Genomic DNA, 21,396 nt, shown 5'->3' on the forward strand with positions numbered 1-21,396 from the left:
ACAACACACACGACACATATGCAATGCACACATAACACACACATCCCCATGTGTAAGGCGCACACATCAAAAATGCACACAACCCCCCACATATGCAATACACACGCACAATAGACAAACAAGATACAATACTGTAATTCACACACCTACATACGCAAAACACTCACACAATATATGCAGACATACACTCACATGTGAAATGTATGCATGTGTTTGTATGTGCTATACTTTAAAGTGACAAAAAGGATTCCTCCGTTTTCTAAGACTTTGTCTTTATATTATACAACCTCCACAAGTACAGTCACAACACATGCCGCCCATACACTCACAGAAGCGCTCTCAGAATCAGCTCTAACCAGACGCATATAGACCATTAAACACTAACAGAAGAGACAACACACATACAGATGGAAGAAACAGCTGTTTTCTCACAGCAAAAGTTGACTATGCATGATAGTTCACCCAGAAATGTAAAATCGGTGAATATTTACTCACCCTCATGTCCATGCAAACCGACTTACTTTCTTGTGTGAAACACAAAAGATAAATGTTGTCTACCGTTAGTCACTGCTCTTTTCCACATAAACCAGACCGGGGGATGTCAAGCTCCAAAATTCACCATATGATATGATAATTATGTGTGAAGAACAAACTAAATGTGTTATTATTCACTGTAAATCATAGCTCTAAAAAACTAACAAAAAACACCCAAATATTCAACTTTGCAATAACCAATGCTGTTTGCCATCACTGATTTCAATCCTGATGCCATGTGCCTTTTTGTGGCATTTTTAAAGGCAGGGATGCACAATATATATTACCAATATATGAGTGTCCATCTAATATAGTCAATTCTTTAAAATGTGACATTTTTATGTATCTAATTATTATGATATTTCATATTCATTGACCAATAATATGCATTTAATTCCCCCTGTTTTTCCATGTCTTTTTTGGCATATCTAAAGAAAGGGATGCACGATATTGTTCATCCAATATTGTCAATAGTTTTAAAATTAAACTTTTTATTTACATAATTATTCGTTCCAATTTATTTTAATTATCATCTGATATTCCATATTTATTGTCCAATAATATGCATTTAATTCCCCCTGTTTTATTATTACTTTTGCCTTTATCACCACACTCTAAAAAAAAAAAGGTTCTATATTGCACCAAAAATGGTTCTTGGCTCGTAATCATAGGGGAACCTTTTTTAGTGCTATATAGCACCAATTTTGGTGCTTCAGTGGTTCTTCAGCGGTTCTTCAGAGGTTCTTCAGCGGTTCTTCAGAGGTTCTTCACCGGTTCTTTGACTAAGGTGCTATATAGCACCTCTGAAGAACCACTGAAGCACCAAAATTGGTGCTATATAGCACTAAAAAAGGTTCCCCTATGATTACAAGCCTTTTTTTTTAGTGCACTTAAAATGACAATGATAGATTATGGCCATTAAAACTGAGAAAACTTAATGAGAAAGAGTGCCTTCTCATTAAGAGCACATCTTTTTTAATGTCAGCATGAAACAGAAGTTGCGATAGTCTTTTCTTCTCTATTGTGGAGTATATCAGAGTGAAAAGTACGGTGGCCCAGTAGTGCACAACACAACGAAATCAAGCCACAACACAATGAAAAAGCCACAACACAATGAAATCAAGCAACAACACCACAAAATCAAGCCACAACACAACGAAAAAGCTACAAAACAACAAAATTAAGCCACAACACCACAAAATCAAGCCACAACACAACGGAAAAGCCACAAAACAACACAATTTAGCCACAACACAATAAAAATCAAGCCACAACACAATGAAATCAAGCCACAACACAATAAAATCAAGCCACAACACAATGAAATCAAGCCACAACACAACAAAATCAAGCCACAACATAATGAAATCAAGCCACAACATAATGAAATCAAGCCACAACACAACAAAATCAAGCCACAACACAACGAAAAAGCTACAACACAATAAAATCAAGCCACAACACAATAAAAATCAATCCACAACACAACAGAAAAGCCACAACACAACGAAAAAGCCACAACACAACGAAAAAGCCACAACACAATGAAATCAAGCCACAGCATAACAAAATCAAGCCACAACACAATTAAATCAAGCAACAACACAACAAAATCAAGCCACAACACAACAAAATCAAGCCACAACACCACAAAATCAAGCCACAACACAACGGAAAAGCCACAAAACAACAAAATTAAGCCACAACACAATAAAAATCAAGCCACAACACAACAAAATCAAGCCACAACAAAATCAAGCCACAACACAACGAAAAAGCTACAACACAATAAAATCAAGCCACAACACAACGGAAAAGCCACAACACAACGAAAAAGCCACAACACAATGAAATCAAGCCACAACACAAGAAAAAAATCAAGCCACAACACAACAAAATTAAGCCACAACATAATGAAATCAAGCCACAACACAACAAAATCAAGCCACAACACAACAAAATCAAGCCACAACACAACAAAATCAAGCCACAACACAACGAAATCAAGCCACAACACAACGAAATCAAGCCACAACACAACAAAATTAAGCCACAACATAATGAAATCAAGCCACAACACAACAAAATCAAGCCACAACACAACGAAATCAAGCCACAACACAACAAAATCAAGCCACAACACAACGAAATCAAGCCACAACACAACAAAATCAAGCCACAACACAACGAAAAAGCTACAACACAATAAAATCAAGTCACAACACAATAAAAATCAAGCCACAACACAATGGAAAAGCCACAACACAACGAAAAAGCCACAAAACAATGAAATCAAGCCACAACACAACAAAATCAAGCCACAACACAACTAAATTAAGCCACAACACAATGAAATCAAACCACAACACAACGAAATCAAGCCACAACACAACAAAATCAAGCCACAACACAACGAAAAAGCTACAACACAATGAAATCAAGCCACAACACAATAAAAATCAAGCCACAACACAACGAAAAAGCCACAACACAACGAAATCAAGCCACAATACACAATACAACGAAAAAGTGTTGTTTTATGGCTTGATTTCGTTGCATTGTGGCTTTTTTGTTGGTTTGTGGCTTGATTTCATTGTGTTGTGGCTTGTTTTCATTGTGTTGTGGCTTTTTCGTTGTGTTATGACTTGATTGCGTTGTGTTATGGCTTGATTGCGCTGTGTTGTGGCTTGATTTCGTTGTGTTGTGGCTTTTTCATTGTGTTGTGGCTTGATTTCATGGTGTTGTGGCTTGTTTTCATTGTGTTGTGGCTTTTTCATTGTGTTATGGCTTTATTTCGTTGTGTTGTGGCTTGATTTCGTTGTGTTGTGGCTTGATTTCGTTGTGTTGTGGCTTTTTCATTGTGTTGTGGCTTCATTTTGTTGTGTTGTGGCTTTTTCGTTGCGTTGTGGCTTGATTTCGTTGTGTTGTGAACTTATGTTTGCTTTTTTAATTTCGTTGTGTTGTGCACTACTGGGCCACCGTAGAAATGGATTCTCAAACAAGAACAAATGTGGGGCGGGACTTGATTTTGTCCATTGCGAATTGATTGGATGGTTGTGGTTTGCTCTTGGTGGATCTCATGTGAGTGACAGGTTGCCCCCAAATTTGTATATTTGTGCATCCCTATGCGAACAAACAAATGAGACTTAAATTCCTGTCTGTCTCTCGCACACAACTTGGAATATATAGTGCACTATTTTCAGGTGCTTTTTTCACCATTTCTGATGCTTTTTGCTTTCATTTTATGACAGAAAGCAGCTCCACATTGTGAATAAAATCTTTTGTGCTCGACAGAAGAAAAAAGTTGCGCAGGTACAAGTCATGAGGCTGAGTAAATAATGGCAGAACTGTCATTTATAGGTGAAGTATCACTTTAAGATGTAGTTCAGGTTGTTGCATCAGTGTGTTTGAATGCCTGTGCGTGTGAACAGAGGAGAAAGTGTGTTTTGGCAAGGCGTTACGTTCCCTCTTCACACTCACACACACTCGTCTTACCCAGGGCGCATTAATCATCTCGTGCCGCCTGTTGCTGTAACACCTGGTGGAGATACACTTACACATGCAAACGCACACTTACACACCCTTTCATTCATCACCGTCCACCCTCGCTGTCCTCACACGCGCTCTCTCGTCTGGCAAGCTAACCCTGGGTTGACCCCTGACCTTTATCCACACTCGATTGGCTGTTTAATGACGCATTTAATCAGGCCGCAGATGATAAGGCTAGGTCAACGACCGCCAGAAGGGTTTTAGGTACCTCATAAACAAAACACACACTCACATACACACATGGATGGAAGCACGAATTAAATCATTATCGCCACTGCACGGTAAACGCTAAGCACACACACATGCATACAATTATATATCACACACACACATTTAAATCACATTTATATCAAGACGCATGTCTCCAAATTCACAATAATGTTTAAGCAATACAGCACAACACCAAGGGATGATGGGAAAGCAGAGCTAGCTGATGGCTAAACAGCAACAGAGCAACAGCAGTTCTGCTGAACTTGTATAAATATAGATATAAATATAGAGAGAGACAGACGGGAAGAGAAAGAGAGATAGACAGGAGGTGAAAGAGACAAATAGACAGACAGAAAGAGAGAAATAAACATGCAGAGACAAACAGATAGAGAAAGAGAGACAGGTAAAGAGAGAGAAAGACGGATAAAGAATCAGGGCTCAACAATAAGGGCTGACCCGACTGACGCTCAGGAAAGCTGATGGAATTGTCAACGCGTCGACATGAACGTTTATAATTCCCACATCTTTTTAAAGTAGACCTCTTATGCCCCTTTTCACAATTCTCAGGTGTCCCCAGAATGTGTCTGTGAAGTTTCCGCTCAAAATATATGCTAAAATCATTTATCATAGCTTGTCAAAGTTGTTCCTTTAACCTTTAAACGCATATACCTCGGGTCTTTAGTGACCCGGGACGTCATTCACTACCCTCCTCCTCATTCATTTTTTAAGGTTAGACCTCAACCTTCTTATTATTCCTCAATCAATTCATTATAAACAATTATAAGAAGAGGAAAAAATCATACAATTATAAAAGAATGCCTGATTTTTAAATATACTTTTTCCGCACAAGAATCTTTGATGACTGAATAAGTGCAGTTCTGCTTTATTCCACAAAGTGGCAATGTCTGACACACAATGATGAAGTGACGTTTCACTCATAGTCACCGCAGGCAGAAAACAAAAGAATAGGAAGAATCATCAGCAACACTTGAAATGGCTCAGAGATTTACAGCAGAACACAATCAAATATTACTGTCACTGTCACTTGATGGTGGATCTGGTGAAGAAGCTGTCAGCGATCAAAATATTGATTTTGAAGATTTTGAAAAGGATCGTTTTGAGAATATGTTTGAGATGGCGAATATGAGGCAGATGCTGAATTTACTGTGAAATGAGCTCTGACGAGGACAGTGATGATGGTATAAAACATCTGCTCAAACTGAATCCCTCCAAGCTCCAAAAGATAACAAAATATGCTTTATTTTATTCTTCTGTAATTGTTACTCTAATATCAGGAGAGTTTTAGATTATCACGACAGGTAGAGATCCATCCGTGTTCTGCTGCGTTCACACCAAACGCGAATAGAGCGTCAAAATCTCGTCTAGTTGGATGCTTGAACATTTTGAATCCATTCGCGCGTCCACAGCGAACTGGACGCGCGTATAAATTGAGCGTTTGAAGCGAAATAGACGCGAGTTCAAGATGCTCCAGGAGAAATGTGTCATTAAACACCACTCTGCCTCTTTTCATTTTCATTAAAACTATATAATAAACATTAATAGCCACACAAATGTGGTCCAGGCAACTCCTACATTATCTTCACTGCATGTATATTTAAATATCCTTAAAAAAATAAAGTTCTGAAACTTCGCTTTGCCCTCAGTCAAGACGATTTGGCAGACAACAAATGATAGATTCATGAGAGCAAAGATCGCCTGTTAGATCCACACAAGACAAACCACTACAGGACATCAGAGCCAGCGGCAAACGACAGAAGGACTGGCCGAGGAAAGGCTGCTCTCGCCGGGGTTAATGAGCGCTGAGTGCCCGGTGATCGCCTGGATCTCACAACTCCAAAAAAAAATTTTTTGTTGAGGCGCTCTCTTTATAAATAAAACACAGATTTGAGCTTTAAACAACTACATTCTCACCTGAAAAAGTCTTAAAACTACATTTTGTGACACAATAGTAGTATTTTTAAATTATGCGGGGTTTGTCATTACGTCACTTTACCACGTGACCGCAGCGAGCAGGCTCCTGATTGGTTATTGCGGCACGAATTGACGGCAAAGTTAAAATTTTTCAACTCGGTCGTCAGATGCGAATTCACTTCAAACGCGTGAATGCACAAAAAGCACCAATTGCGCAACAGCGTATCGTGCAAGACACTCAATTTGCGTCATTTGCGCGAACTGTACGCGTGAATGAGGCGGAATCGCGTCTATCACGTCGCGTGACACGCGTCTATCCCGCTGCAGGACCTCCAGACGCGCGTTAGCGCGCCTTTTCATTGACTTAACATTGAAATCACTCGCTCCTGACGCTCTATTCGCGTTTGGTGTGAACGCAGCATGAGATATAGATCCGGGTCACTAAAGACCCGAATATGTAAAACTTATTGGTAAAACATTCATGCATTTAAGGGTTAAATGCTGAGCTGCTGCTCCCGGCCCCCTTTCCAGAAAAGGGTGGAGCCTTTACAGCTTGTGCTTCAGATACTTCGGCAAGAACAACGGAGACTCTTATATTCGTTGGTACATCCAATTACAGAACATTTGTAATGACGTTTTGGGGCGCAGACGTATATCTCCATCTGCTACAACGAGGAAGCAGAAATGGCAGACTGGAGATTGAAATTGATAACTGTGATATTTCTCTGGCATCTAAAATATTGGTGTCGTGGCAACCTTATTTATTAGAACACAAGGTTACATGGGTCATAAACAATGAAATCTAGGACTATTTTTTCTTTGTTGTGGCAGGGAAAGTAACATTTTAATCAAAATATCCTTAGCGTCAAGCCCTGGACATGCAGAGAGAGAGAGAGAGAAAGAAAAGAAACCACAGAAAGAAAAACTGACAGAGAAAGAAGAGTTCCGAAAAAGAAAAGAGTTCGGCTGAACTGGTAAAGATACCTTCTGTAGAACAGTTCCTGCCGCAAGCGGTCTGGAGTATATAGAACATCTCACGGAAAGAGCGGGGACCTTCCCATACGAAGCATTTAGAAAAAGAGAGAGAGTGAGAGCGAGCGAGCGAGAGACAACCAGAGGAAGAGAGGATGGAAGAGAGAGAAAGAGAGAGAAGATAACAGAAGTAAAGAATGCAGTAAAGAGTCAAAGGATAAAAGAAAGCATGAGAAGGGAGAGAAAGTGAAGAAGAGGAGAAAAAGAGAGGCAGAGCAGCGAACGAGTGCAGAGCAGGTGCTGCTGAAGCAAACAGAAGGTATCTGAACACCAAACGACATGCGTGCTGCAATCTGACCCACTGTCTGCCATATCAACAACTGCACACGTCACATGACCGGTCAACATTACTGTGTTATTAGCCATTCAAGATAACTTAGCTTTATTAATATTATTGTAAAACATTATTAATATGAACACACTTTCTAATATTTTATGTATTATAATATACTTAATATAATATAATTAATATAATATAAATTGATATTAAATATAATATAAAATAATGCAATTAATATAAAAAATATAATATTTAATTAATTTTAATTGTTTTATTAAAAAAAATATTTTAAATAATTAACCCCCCCGCCCCGGGTAATTATTTACATGTTTATTCATTTGTTTGTGTGTATACAAACCTTACATCACCATAGATACAGACAGCGGCAAGCAATCGCCATGGTGACCGTGGGATGGCAAAATATAGCAGTACAACGCCACAAATCATGCAATGAACCACAAACATTCCCAGCAACTCTAACTCTAACTCTAACTAATATATAGCCTAATTTATCTATAAGTTAATCAACTTATCTAAATTAATCAAATACCAAATAATTATAAATGATGTACTTTATGATCAGATGTAAAAAAAAAAAAAAAATACAGTATACAGTGTATATATACTGTATTTTGTTTTTAAAAATCTGATCATAAAGTACAATTATTTCTAAAAACACACCATCTTAAATTTTAAAAGGTAATGCAATTTCAAACAATGTTAAAGGGATAGTTCACCCCAAAATGAAAACTATCCCATAATTTACTCACCCTCAATCTATCCTAAAAATGTCCTGTCTCTTCCAAGCATTATAATGGCAGTGAATGGCAGCCCAAAATTTGAAGCCCAAAAAAGTGCATCCATCCATTCGCTAGCTTTATAAAGTTTTAAATGTGGATATTTTTCTTACACAAAAGTATTGCTTTGCTTCAGAAGCCCTTTATTAACCCCGTATGGAGCACTTTAATAATGGATGGATGCACTTTTATGGACATCAAATTTTGGGCTGCCATTCACTGGCATTATAAAGCTTGGATTAGCCAGGACATTTTTAATATAACTCTGATTGTATTCGTCTTACACACCTAGGATGGCTTGAGGGTGAGTAAATCATGGGCTAATTTTCATTTTTGGGTGAACAATCCCTTTAAAACAAATCCCAATCCCTGACATTTACTTTGTTATAAACCTTATTTGTTTAAGGATTAAAGGGATAGTTCACCCTAAAATGAAAATTAAGTCATCATTTACTCACCCTGGTGTTCTTTCCTTTTCTAACCACTAAAGGAGATGTTTTTTTTTTTTTTATATCCACTCGTGCATCAAGCTATAAAAAAAAAAAAGCTAAAGTATCACAGAATGGTCCCATGTGACGTGTCGTACTGTATATTTCAAGTGTTCTGGGGGAATACGGTAGGGTTTGGTAAAAACACAAAGCGAAATGTAATGTATTTAATGAAAACTCTATTAGCACTGCAGTTCACTCCGACTCGCCCAGGAAAAAAAACACGTTGTGAGAAAGCAATATTAATAATCCCAGCCCCATTTTATAGTTTTTTTGGGTAAGTCGGAGAGAACTGAGGCGCTAATAGAGTGAACGTGCAGCCGTGCACAGAAGACCAACAGCCAAGGTCAGGATTTTTGTTAAATGATAAATTATATTTCGGTTTGTTTTTCACCAAACCCTATCGTATGCCCCGAGATCACTTGGAGTATAAAGCACATGTTGGATCATTCTGTGATACTTTTTTTAAAAACTTGATGCTGGTCGATCATTGCCATTACATGGACAAGCGCAAGAGGGACGTTTTTTAGAAATTCTCCTTTCGAGGTCCGAAAAAAGAAAGGACATACGGCATTAGAACAACACCAGGTTTAGTAAACAATTACTTAATTTTCATTTTAGGGTGAACTAACCATTTAACTTTACTAAATACTAAAAATCCACTTTCATAGCTATTCCATATCCTGTGATTAAAGTAATCTAAATGATCCATCCTACCACTCACCTGTGATGTCAAACCACAAGGAGGCGGAGCCTTGCTGTTGGGCGGACACCACTCCAACAATGTCCGCCACTTTGTCGGTTTCCATGACGGTGAAATTGTAAAGCTGCTCATCGAAAGCGAGAGGCACGGGGCTGGGCGGCGGACGGCGAATCCACTCGATGTGCAAACGAGCCGTGGCCCAGCGCTGAGGACGTCCATTATCCACAGCCTTCACCTGCATTCAGGGCCGAAAAGTGATCAGGAAGACGGGAACACGCGGCAAGTGAACATTAAAAGAACTGAACTGAAGTGGAAGACTGAACTAAAAATGGAAAAATGCATCCAGTATTGACCTTTGTATTGAATGCAAACAAAAGAACAAACCTGTTACAAGAATAAGAAATTGAAAATGTCAACTCCCTCATTAAGAGAATTGAGCTGCTATATGCGTCAAGGGAGTTTCACAAGACCTGGAAATTATTATCCAAGAGTTCGCATTTCAGTTTAAATGTGGTGAGACTATTTCTCGATCACTTATATAATTCCAGTTAAAGAAAAAAACATATACCATTTTAAGGTGATCAAGCTAGTTTATGGAGTTTGGTTCTGGTCTAACAGCTCTAACCAGCATGAACAAGATAGTCTACCAAGACAAAACCAAGCCCACCTGGTAGTCAAGCTGATCAATCATAATAAACTTCATAATAAATAATCGTATCGTATCATATCTTATCGTATTGTATCATATCTTATAATATCATATTGTATCCTATCGTATTGTATCTTATTTTTTTGTATCTCATTGTATTGTATCCTATCCTAGCTTATCGTATTGTATCGTATCATATATCATATCATATATTTTTTTTGTATCTTAACGTATTGTATCCTATCCTATCGTATTGTATCGTATCTTATCGTATTGTATCGTATCATATCACATATTTTTTGTATCTTATCGTATTGTATCCTATCCTATCGTATTGTATCCTATCCTATTGTTTCGTATCTTAGCGTATTGTATCGTATCGTATCATATCATATCTTTTTTGTATCTTATCGTATTGTATCTTATCTTATTGTATCGTATCTTATCGTATTGTATCGTATCATATCGTTTTGTATCATATCGTATCATATCATATCATATATTTTTTTTGTATCTTATCTTATCGTATTGTATCATATCTTATAATATCATATTGTATCCTATCGTATTGTATCTTATCCTATCGTATTGTATCGTATCGTATCGTATCTTAGCGTATTGTATCGTATTGTATCGTATCATATATCATATCATATATTTTTTTTGTATCTTAACGTATTGTATCCTATTCTATCGTATTGTATCCTATCCTAGCTTATCGTATTGTATCGTATCATATATCATATCATATATTTTTTTTGTATCTTAACGTATTGTATCCTATCCTATCGTATTGTATCTTATCATATTGTATCCTATCCTATCGTATTGTATCGTATCTTATCGTATTGTATCGTATCATATCACATATTTTTTGTATCTTATCGTATTGTATCCTATCCTATCGTATTGTATCCTATCCTATTGTTTCGTATCTTAGCGTATTGTATCGTATCGTATCATATCATATCTTTTTTGTATCTTATCGTATTGTATCTTATCTTATTGTATCGTATCTTATCGTATTGTATCGTATCATATCGTTTTGTATCATATCGTATCATATCATATCATATATTTTTTTTGTATCTTATCTTATCGTATTGTATCTTATCCTATCGTATTGTATCGTATCGTATCGTATCTTAGCGTATTGTATCGTATTGTATCGTATCATATATCATATCATATATTTTTTTTGTATCTTAACGTATTGTATCCTATCCTATCGTATTGTATCTTATCATATTGTATCCTATCCTATCGTATTGTATCGTATCTTATCGTATTGTATCGTATCATATCACATATTTTTTGTATCTTATCGTATTGTATCCTATCGTATTGTATCCTATCCTATTGTTTCGTATCTTAGCGTATTGTATCGTATCGTATCGTATCATATCATATCTTTTTTGTATCTTATCGTATTGTATCCTATCTTATCTTATTGTATCGTATCTTATCGTATTGTATCGTATCATATCGTTTTGTATCATATCGTATCATATCATATCATATCTTTTTTTTGTATCTTATCTTATCGTATTGTATCTTATCCTATCGTATTGTATCATATCGTACCGTATCGTATCTTAGCGTATTGTATCGTATCGTATCATATCATATCTTTTTTGTATCTTATCGTATTGTATCTTATCCTATCGTATCGTATCTTAGCGTATTGTATCATATCGTATCATATCATATCTTTTTTGTATCTTATCGTATTGTATCCTATTTTATCTTATCGTGTCTGATCGTATTGTATCGTATCTTATCGTATTGTATCGTATCATATTATATATATTTTTTTGCATCTTATCGTATTGTATCCTATCCTATCGTCTTGTATCGTATCTTATCATATTGTATCCTATGCTATCGTATCGTATCATATCATATCATATCATATCTTTTTGTATCTTAGCGTATTGTATCCTATCTTATCTTATCGTATTGTATCCTATCTTATCGTATTGTATAGAATCGTATCATATCATATATTTTTTGTATCTTATCATATTGTTTCCTATCCTATCGTATTGTATCGTTTCTTGTCATATTGTATCCTATCGTATTGTATCGTATCGTATCTTATCGTATTGTATCCTATCTTATCTTATCTTTTCGTATTGTATTGTATCGTATCTTATCGCATTGTATCGTATCTTATCGTATTGTATCGTATCATATCATATCATATCATATATTTTTTTGTATCTTATCGTATTGTATACTATCTTATCTTATCGTATTGTATCGTATCGTATCATGTCATATCATATCATATATTTTTTTGTATCTTATCGCATTGTATCCTATCTTATCTTATTGTATTGTATCGTATCATATATTATCGTATTGTATCATATCGTATCATATATCATATCATATCATATATTTTTTTATCTTATCATATTGTATCCTATCCTATCGTATTGTATTGTATCATATACATTTTTTTTGTATCTTATCGTATTGTATCCTATCTTATCTTATCGTATTGTATCATATCATATCATATCATATCATATCATATTTTTTTTGTTTCTTATCTTATCTTATCGTATTGTATCCAATCTTATCGTATTGTATCATATATATTTATTTGTATCTTGTCGTATTGTATACTATCTTATCTTATCGTATTGTATCGTATCGTATCGTATCATATCATATATATTTTTGTTTCTTATTGCATTGTATCCTATCTTATCTTATTGTATTGTATCATATCGTATCGTATCGTATCATATCACATCATATATTTTTTTGTATCTTATCTTATCGTATCGTATCATATCGTATCATATCATTTTTTTTGTATCTTATCTTATTGTATCTTATCTAATCGTATCCTATCGTGTCATATACTATAGTATTGTATCTTATCGTATCAGATCTTAAATTATCATATTTAATCTCATTGTATTGTATCTTATCGTATTGTATCTTATCTTTTTTTGTATCATATCTTACCGTATTGTATCGTATCGTATCATATCATATCTTTTTTTGTATCTTATTGTATCTAATCGTATCCTATCGTGTCATAAACTATCGTATTATATCTTATCATATCTTATTTTTTGTATCTTATTGTATCTTATCATATCCTATCATGTCATATGCAATAGTATTGTATCTTATCTTATCATATCGGATCTTATATTATCATATTATATCTCATTGTATTGTATCTTATCGTATCTATTTTTTGTATCTTATCGTATTGTATCCTATCCTATCTTATTGTATTTTATACTGTCCTATCGTATTGTATCATATTTCTTATCGAATCTTATCTTATTGTATCTTATCTAATCGTATACTATCATGTCATATGCTATCGTATTATATCTTATCGTATCTTATTTTTTTGTATCTTATTTTATCTTATCGTATCCTATCGTGTCATATGCAATAGTATTGTATCTTATCGTATTGTATGTTAAATGATCATATTGTATCTTATTGTATTGTATTGTATCTTATCTTATCGTATTTTATATTATCTTATCGTATTGTATCTTATTGTATCGTATCTTATCTTATCTTGTCGTATTGTATCTTATTGTAACATATCTTATATCGTATCCTATCATATCGTATCATATTGAATCGTAACGTTTTATCATATCGTCTTATCATATTGTCTAACCGTCTAATTGTTTATTTTATTTTTATTTATTTTTTGTACAAAATGTTTTTGTCACTTACTATAAAATTCTGCATTTTATATTATAGTCATATCCGTTACATACGAGTTTAACTTCTTTTATAAGGTCAAAGGTCAAAGGTGACTCACGGTAAGAATGTCATAGGTTCCGGCTGTGAACTGTTTCTTGGGTGATGAAACCACACCGGTTTTGGCGTCGATTACGAATTTCCCATCCTCGTTGCCATCAACGATGCTGTAGGAGAGGTCGGCGTTGGCGCCCTGGTCTTGGTCATAGGCAAAGACACGGTATATAGGAGCGCCCCGCTGCTTACGGGTGCGCTCAGGTAAACGGACCTGGTACATCTTTTCTGGAAACGTTGGTTTGTTGTCGTTAACATCCAACACCTGGATCACCACCCACACTGTGGTGTGCCTGGGAGAAGGACCGCCATCAGAGACAGTCACCTGGACCACACAAAACCACAGCCATGACCATAGAGACAAAACTCACATTTGCATTCAAAACTCTGCAATTGCACTACTGTTCAAAAGTTTGGAATCCATGGTAAAACAAAATTGATTATAGATGGACAGGAAAGTTGAAAAGAGATTCTTTATGCGTCTTTATGCGACAACATAATTTTTCTCTCTGTAGAGTGGAGTAATGAGTCATGTTCGGCTTTTCTCTCATTTCCTGTTTCTGACATTCTATCCATTTTTCTTTTTCATTAGCAAACATGCCCATCGCTCATCCACCAATCAGCACGGCTGCACATGGCTGCCGGCCAATCAGGAGACTGTGGCTAACTGTGAAGGAACATTTAAATGATATCATTAAAAACAAAAGACACGGTGTGCGCCATCCATCTCAGCAGCAACAACAGAACGATTAATTCAATTCACTTTATTCATTTCCTTTCACAGATACAGACGGCTATGCCACGCCTGTACAAATTCAATCTGTCTGTCTGAGAGAGAAAGAGAGTGAGCGAGTGAGCAATAAATGAGAAAAAAGAGGGGGGTTGTAATAAATTAAAGGGGCGTTTGGTCTGTGTAATGTTATGGGTGTCAAGGGATCACACGGTGAACGGGCAACAACGTGAGTGACAAGTTTGTTCTCAAAAGATCGACACAACAAAATCACATTTATTACTAACGCACACAACGCCCACTCGAAATTGTTCACACACTATTATGCAAATAGACCAACAGAGTGAAACATTTAGAATTTCAAACAGGCATCTATAGGATTTAGTCAGAACACGTTGATAATCTTGCGTTTATATGAAGTGAAAATTGTTGTTATTCTCCCGCCCCTCACAAAATTGATCTGCAATTTGGAGGTAGTGCAAATTAGCATGGATCGCAGCTCTCACACCTGATGTGTGTTTGTGTGAAAGAATATGTGTGCACGAGTGTGTCTCACCTCCAGTACGTGCTCAGCCTGTTGTTCGCGGTCCAGCTTCCGAGAGGTTGTGGTAATCAGACCTGCAAAACACAAAATCACACATTTTAGCAGGTGCTTTAGAAATATCCTTTGACCCAACCACTCGTACAGTCTGTAACTACAAATTTAAGTTTCACAACCTTCAAGCCAAATAGGTAGGAAAACTTCAGCACCCATAATGCAATGGGCATGTTGTTGTCCAAGGCCACTCCCACCAGTCTGATATGGATACTCTTGACCAGAGTCAAATACCGTCTTGCTTTAGTAGGAAATACTAGTTAGCAAACTTTTAGTCATAACAGTGTCGACTTTTTTGTTCCTGGGTGCAAGAATGCAAAGAGTACATTTATTGGGAGCAAGTTACTTTTGGTTTCCAGTGAAGGATCCAGCGTGTTGTAGGCAGTGACTAAAGACTACAAAGAATTGAAATACAGAGAGAACGTCACAATGGAAAAACTCAGTTTGTAGTCAACATTTCAAACAGAATGGTCACGAACACAGTGTTTTAAGCCAAACGGAGGGGAAAAACTGAAAGAAATTGCCAATCTGTCAGTTCCACCTGAAGCAAGACGCGTTGCGTACAGGTTAGAAAGCTGTTGCTATAGTCTTCCATTTTCACCAAAATGCCTTTTAATGATTAGACAAAGCACAAAACTATTTTCAGTGATAAATCTACCCTAACAATAACTGTTCTGTTAATAACCCTCAGTGGATCCATCTGTATTTGGGGATACAAAACTGTGGAAGTATAATCGGTAGTTTTCACAAAAGCCCCGGTGCTGTCAAAAGTCTTTTGCTGACAAATAAACATGAATTTCTCGGTCCAGGTAACATGGGAGAATGAGTAAATATTGTTCATATACTACCGACATTTTCACAATTCAAAGTGGGTTGAAAATCATTTGGGATTGGTAAGATGTTTAATGTTTTTACTGCATACCAATACTGCATTTATTTGATTAAAAATATTGTAAAATATTATCCTAATATATTGTAATTTGTAATGTATTCCTGTGATCAAAGCTGAATTTTCATAATCATAACTGCTCAATCTTCAGTGTCACATGATCCTTCAGGAAACATTTATGATTATTATCAATGTTGATAATGTTGATTCATCTTTGATGAATATAAAGTTTAAAAGAACAGTATTTATTTGAAATACAATCTTTTTAAACATTATACATTTTCTTTACTGTCACTTTTGGTCAATTTAATGCATCCTTGCTGTATAGAAGTATTAATTTCTTTCAAAAACATTTGAACAGTAGTGCATATTGTTACAAAGGCTTTCATTTAGGAAAAATGCTGTTCTTTTGAACTTTCTATTCATCAAAGAATCCTGAAAAAAATGGTACACAACTGTTTTCAACATAATCAGAAATGTTTCTTGAGCAGCAAATCATCATATTGAAATGATTTATGAAGGATCATGTGACATCGAAGACTGGAGTAGTGATGCTGAAAATTCAGCGTTGATCACAGGAATAAACTACATTTTACAATATATTCAAATAGAAAACAGTTATATTACTGTTTTTTGTGTATTTTAAATTAAATAAATGCAGCCTTGGTGAGAATAAGATACTTTTAAAAACATTACAAATCTTACAGATCCCAAACTTTTGAACGTCAGTATACACACGATATTACTTCCAGAGCCCTGCGGTTGTGCTCCTACAGTAATGCGCTCTGTGGCATGTCAAAGTGCCTGCGGGTCCTTAAATATGCCTTCTGATCAGGCACATCCCAGGGCGCCCCATCACTGACCCATATCAGAGATGAAGAGAGACACAAGGAGGAAGAGAAAGAGAGGGGGCGGTTGTGTTGAATCAAGTCACAGCGGTGCAGGGCACTCGTACTGTGAGAGAAAAAAACGGAAGGAGAAAACAAAAAAGGGGAGAAAGGGAGAGGAGGGGAACATGGGGGCCAACAAAAAGACCAGAGACAAAAGTTTGCTGATGACATCATGTCTGTAACACACACACACACACACTCCGATCGAGGCCCCATCAGATAACACAGCCCCGTATCTTGAAAAAAAAACAGCTGGGAAAAAAAGCCTAATATTACATAATTTGATGATGCAGAGTTAAAAAAATATAAATACAAACTTTCCAACATATTTAATTCACAAAAACAGCATGAAGAGTTCTCAAATGACTTAACAACAAAAGCAGTCAAATGTCAAGGGTTTCAGTTTGACAAGAAGAAGTCTTCAAAATGTATTATTTAACTACAAAGGAATCTACAAAGGAGTGGAAAAATGTGTTCAAATACTCCACTCAGTGTCAAAGAACTTTACATAAACACAAGTTTATGAGTAAATAAGCTTTTCCCCACAAAATCAGTTTTTTTCTGTCACTGTTTGGATATTGTAAAACACCCAGATGCAGCAGAAAACATCAAGACTTGTCCGCATTTCCTTCTGACACGCCATAATTCTAACTTAGAAATCAGAATTATGCATAAAATAATGTCTTAAATGTGAAAACCGGCTGAACATTTAACAAACATATCTAACCTGGCTCTGAGGAAGTCAGGAATCATGTATTTGTGGCACTTTTTCCTAGTGATTAAAGTCAAAATGAAACTTTTTTTTGGAATATTGCAGTATATATTAAACATGATTTATCTGTGCACATCATTATTATTATTTTTAAATTCATCTGCCCTTATAATCTTTGATCAAAAGAACTTCCCCTCCCTCTTGTATCTCTTCTCTTTTCTGACGACGTGAGGGCGGGGCAACCTGTCACTCACATCAGATCCACCAATAGCAAACCACAACCATCCAATCAATTGTAAATGGACAAAATCAAGTCCCGCCCCACATTTGTTCTTGTTTCACTCAAATACAAACCATAGAGAAAAAGACTACTTCCATTTCATGCTAACTTTAAAGGACAAGACGTCGACATATTTTGAGATAAAGTGTAACGTGCTAGAGCAAAAAGGCACTATGGAATCAGCACCACAAACTTATTAGGTAACAAGTATTGGATTTCATTCAGCAAATACGATGCAGAGTGGTGTAATTGGTGTACTTGAATGGGGATCTCTGGTTGTGGCGGGCAAAGGCCCGTCGACGGAGGGGGTCTTAACGTCTACAGACTTCTGAACTCATTGTCATGGCAACCAGAGGCTCAGTTACACAGCTACCGCTCTGGACCAGCGTGTGTGGGAAAGTAAGTCCGCATTCGGGGGGAAAATGGACGGATTAGAGCTCTAACGTTGGACGCAGAACACTCGCACACACCCACACATGCTTTCAATGCGACGTCTATGATATAGGCTACTCGCAAACAAATCCCCAGACACACATTTTTATAGTCGAAACTCTCTCTTAACCTACTTTTAACTAACAGCAATGGACTCGCTAATGAGGGTGTCTTTGTATAAGGATCCAATCAGTATGTGTGCGAGAGAGAGCGAGTGTGTGCGTAGCTGAAGAACAGCTGCATTCATTGGAATTAGCATATTAATTAGAGAGACGAGTGATTACAAGCAATTAACTAAAATAGCAATAGCATGAGCGGTATACAACAGCATACCTATACAGGCCAGTTATCTGTTGCGTTTAGAATATGCATGAGCTGTAGTTTCCTTTATTATAATTTTTTTGCATTACTTTATTAATCGCCACATGGTGGTGGAATTTATTTTGCGGTGCATTTGTCCTTGTTTACATGTATACGAACTACAGTCATTAAAGGTCCACATGGAGGCCTTGCGTTCCCAAGAAACTCATTGTGGATAAAAATAACGTCAAAACTGCCGGTGTTGCGTGTGTTTTGTGTGCGTCAAATGGCTGCAGGTGGGAAATTGGCCCATATGAGTGTTTCTGTGATTCATTGACGGAGTCCGTGTTTGTCGTCGTCATAAATTCCAAACACACGCGCACCAGAGGAACATAAACCGACCGCACACACGCTGAGATCACACTGTATCTATAAATCAACAGCCGTCTCTGAAGTAGACAAAGGACAGAGAGACTGACAGATTTCAGCAGAGAGGCAGAAACTGAGGAAAACGGAGAATGAGCAATTTATGCTGGATATTAAATTACAATTTTTTTTTTCTAAATGTCAAAATGGCATCTATAATTTAACCCTTAAAGTCCCTGTAAATGCAATTCTGAGATTTGTTTCTAAACACATTATAAATGTTAGAAATGTATTGCTGAAACACGTTACAAAGACTGTGAACTATGAAGTACTGAATTCAGAAGTTAGACCGTTAAACAGTTTTTCACCATTGCTGTATTGAGGATTTTCTGGGCGGGGCTCAAACAGTGGCTCGATAACGCACTGGACCTACTGAGCCTGGCTCCTCCCCTAACACGATCATAACTAGAGCACATTCGCATCAGTTCGCCCGCTCGATCGCGAGTTACTGTCAGTGCCGTTAGTTACTACAGCCTACAACTTACAAAACAAAAACGATGATCAAGAAGAGGTGGATTAATTTTGTGAACAGCTACCTTGATGGAGAGCTGGGGATCACCACTAACAACTGCCTCTGCAGTGACTTTAAACCAGATAGTTTTACAAAGTTTCATCGGAGACAACTGGGATTCACTTATAATCGGCTGCAGAATGGGGCCGAACCGACTATCCCCCGCCCCGGCCTTCATCCTCCCGTCCCGCCGACATCTGGTGCGTCGTGATCATAGACGGTCGTGATCAGTGAGTGTTGTCTTGTGTGCTACGGCAGCTTTCCCTCGAGTGGACGTGGTTTCGGCGCCGACTGCGGACACCCCCCCAGCGTTTGAGAGCAGAGAATGCTGCTCATTTTTTCAAGTTTTTGATAAGCTATTTTATGTACTTGGCTGATTTTTTTATGATTCAAATTTGGCATAATCAAATTAAAAACAATGGAGGAATGTAAAACTATTACGCATTTCCTGAACACGTACAACACGCCAGATCAAATCACAGGTAAATACAAAGCAGAAATGAGCCATCTTATATGCAAGCAGATGCATTTGAAAAATAATGCGATCATCAACAATAAACAGCATATAAATCAAAACTGCCCAATGTTCACAAAGTGAAATGTCGACCCAGGAAGTGCTATAAGACTGTAGCTATGTTTCCATCCAAAGTTGCGAATGTAACCTATGCGCAAAATTGCAATATCGGATAAAACATTTGCAAATAAAGCACCCTTTCCATCCAGTAAGTTCAAGAGAACATAATCGTCACTTCCTGATAAACTACCACTAAGAAATCACTAAGAAACATAGGAGAAGCCACCATATATAATCATTTTCGTTTATAATAAATTATTTGCGTCTCAGATAAACTTGTGCGTCTCAATAAAAACGTGTTGTTTTGCTTTCAGAGGCAGATGCTGCTGTTTGGGAACGCAGTCATGTAAGACAGTTCTAGGAGGGAAATATACAGAGCATCTTTGACAAAAGACAAAACAGCATTTCAGAAGCTTTGCAAACAATATTTCTGGTTAGTACATGTAACCCCTCCTGTTCAAACCACTCACTCCAAGAGGGACTCGAACCCGGGTCCGCCGGCATGAGAGTCGAATGCTCTAACAAGGAGGCTAAAGACTGCAACCCCTAGTGTCTGTCGCTAGAGCGTCTCTTGAGATCAGAGGAGTGAGGTTTACTCGCACAGCGACTACTAGCTGGCCTCCGTTACACTCACCCCCCTAAACCTCACTCCCATCCGGGTCACGGCACCAATGTAACCCCTCCTGTTCAAACCACCCACTCCAAGCAGGACTCGAACCCGGGTCCGCCGGCATGAGAGTCGAACGCTCTAACAAGGAGGCTAAAGACTGCAACCCCTAGTGTCAGTCGCTAGAGCATCTCTTGAGATCAGAGGAGTGAGGTTTACTCGCACAGCGACTACTAGCTGGCCTCCGTTACACTCACCCCCCTAAACCTCACTCCCATCCGGGTCACGGCACCAATGTAACCCCTCCTGTTCAAACCACCCACTCCAAGCGGGACTCGAACCCGGGTCCGCCGGCAATTTATGCGCATCTTGGCCTTTCCATTCAGCATTTTTTGATGCGATAACCCAAAATGCGCATAAAAATAGGCGGATGGACACATAGCTTGTGAAGCTTAAGGGCTGTTGATGGACT

At 37.2% G+C, this 21,396-nt stretch overlaps 1 protein-coding gene across 1 annotated transcript in view; it reads right to left on the reverse strand.

Annotated features, from left to right (window-relative positions):
* The window catches only part of fat3a (FAT atypical cadherin 3a), a gene marked incomplete at both ends in the record, with an annotated part of 119,383 nt that overhangs the window by 66,082 nt on the left and 31,905 nt on the right, over positions 1-21,396 (reverse strand). Inside the window, 3 exons of the mRNA XM_079823621.1 lie at positions 9,547-9,760; positions 13,986-14,303; positions 15,265-15,326. Of these exons, the coding sequence (XP_079679747.1) occupies positions 9,547-9,760; positions 13,986-14,303; positions 15,265-15,326 (594 nt within the window). The remainder of the gene's footprint in view (positions 1-9,546; positions 9,761-13,985; positions 14,304-15,264; positions 15,327-21,396) is intronic.

The sequence above is a fragment of the Gobio gobio genome (genome assembly GCF_949357685.1).
Source record: "Gobio gobio genome assembly, chromosome: 8".
NCBI classification, from domain to species: domain Eukaryota; kingdom Metazoa; phylum Chordata; class Actinopteri; order Cypriniformes; family Gobionidae; genus Gobio; species Gobio gobio.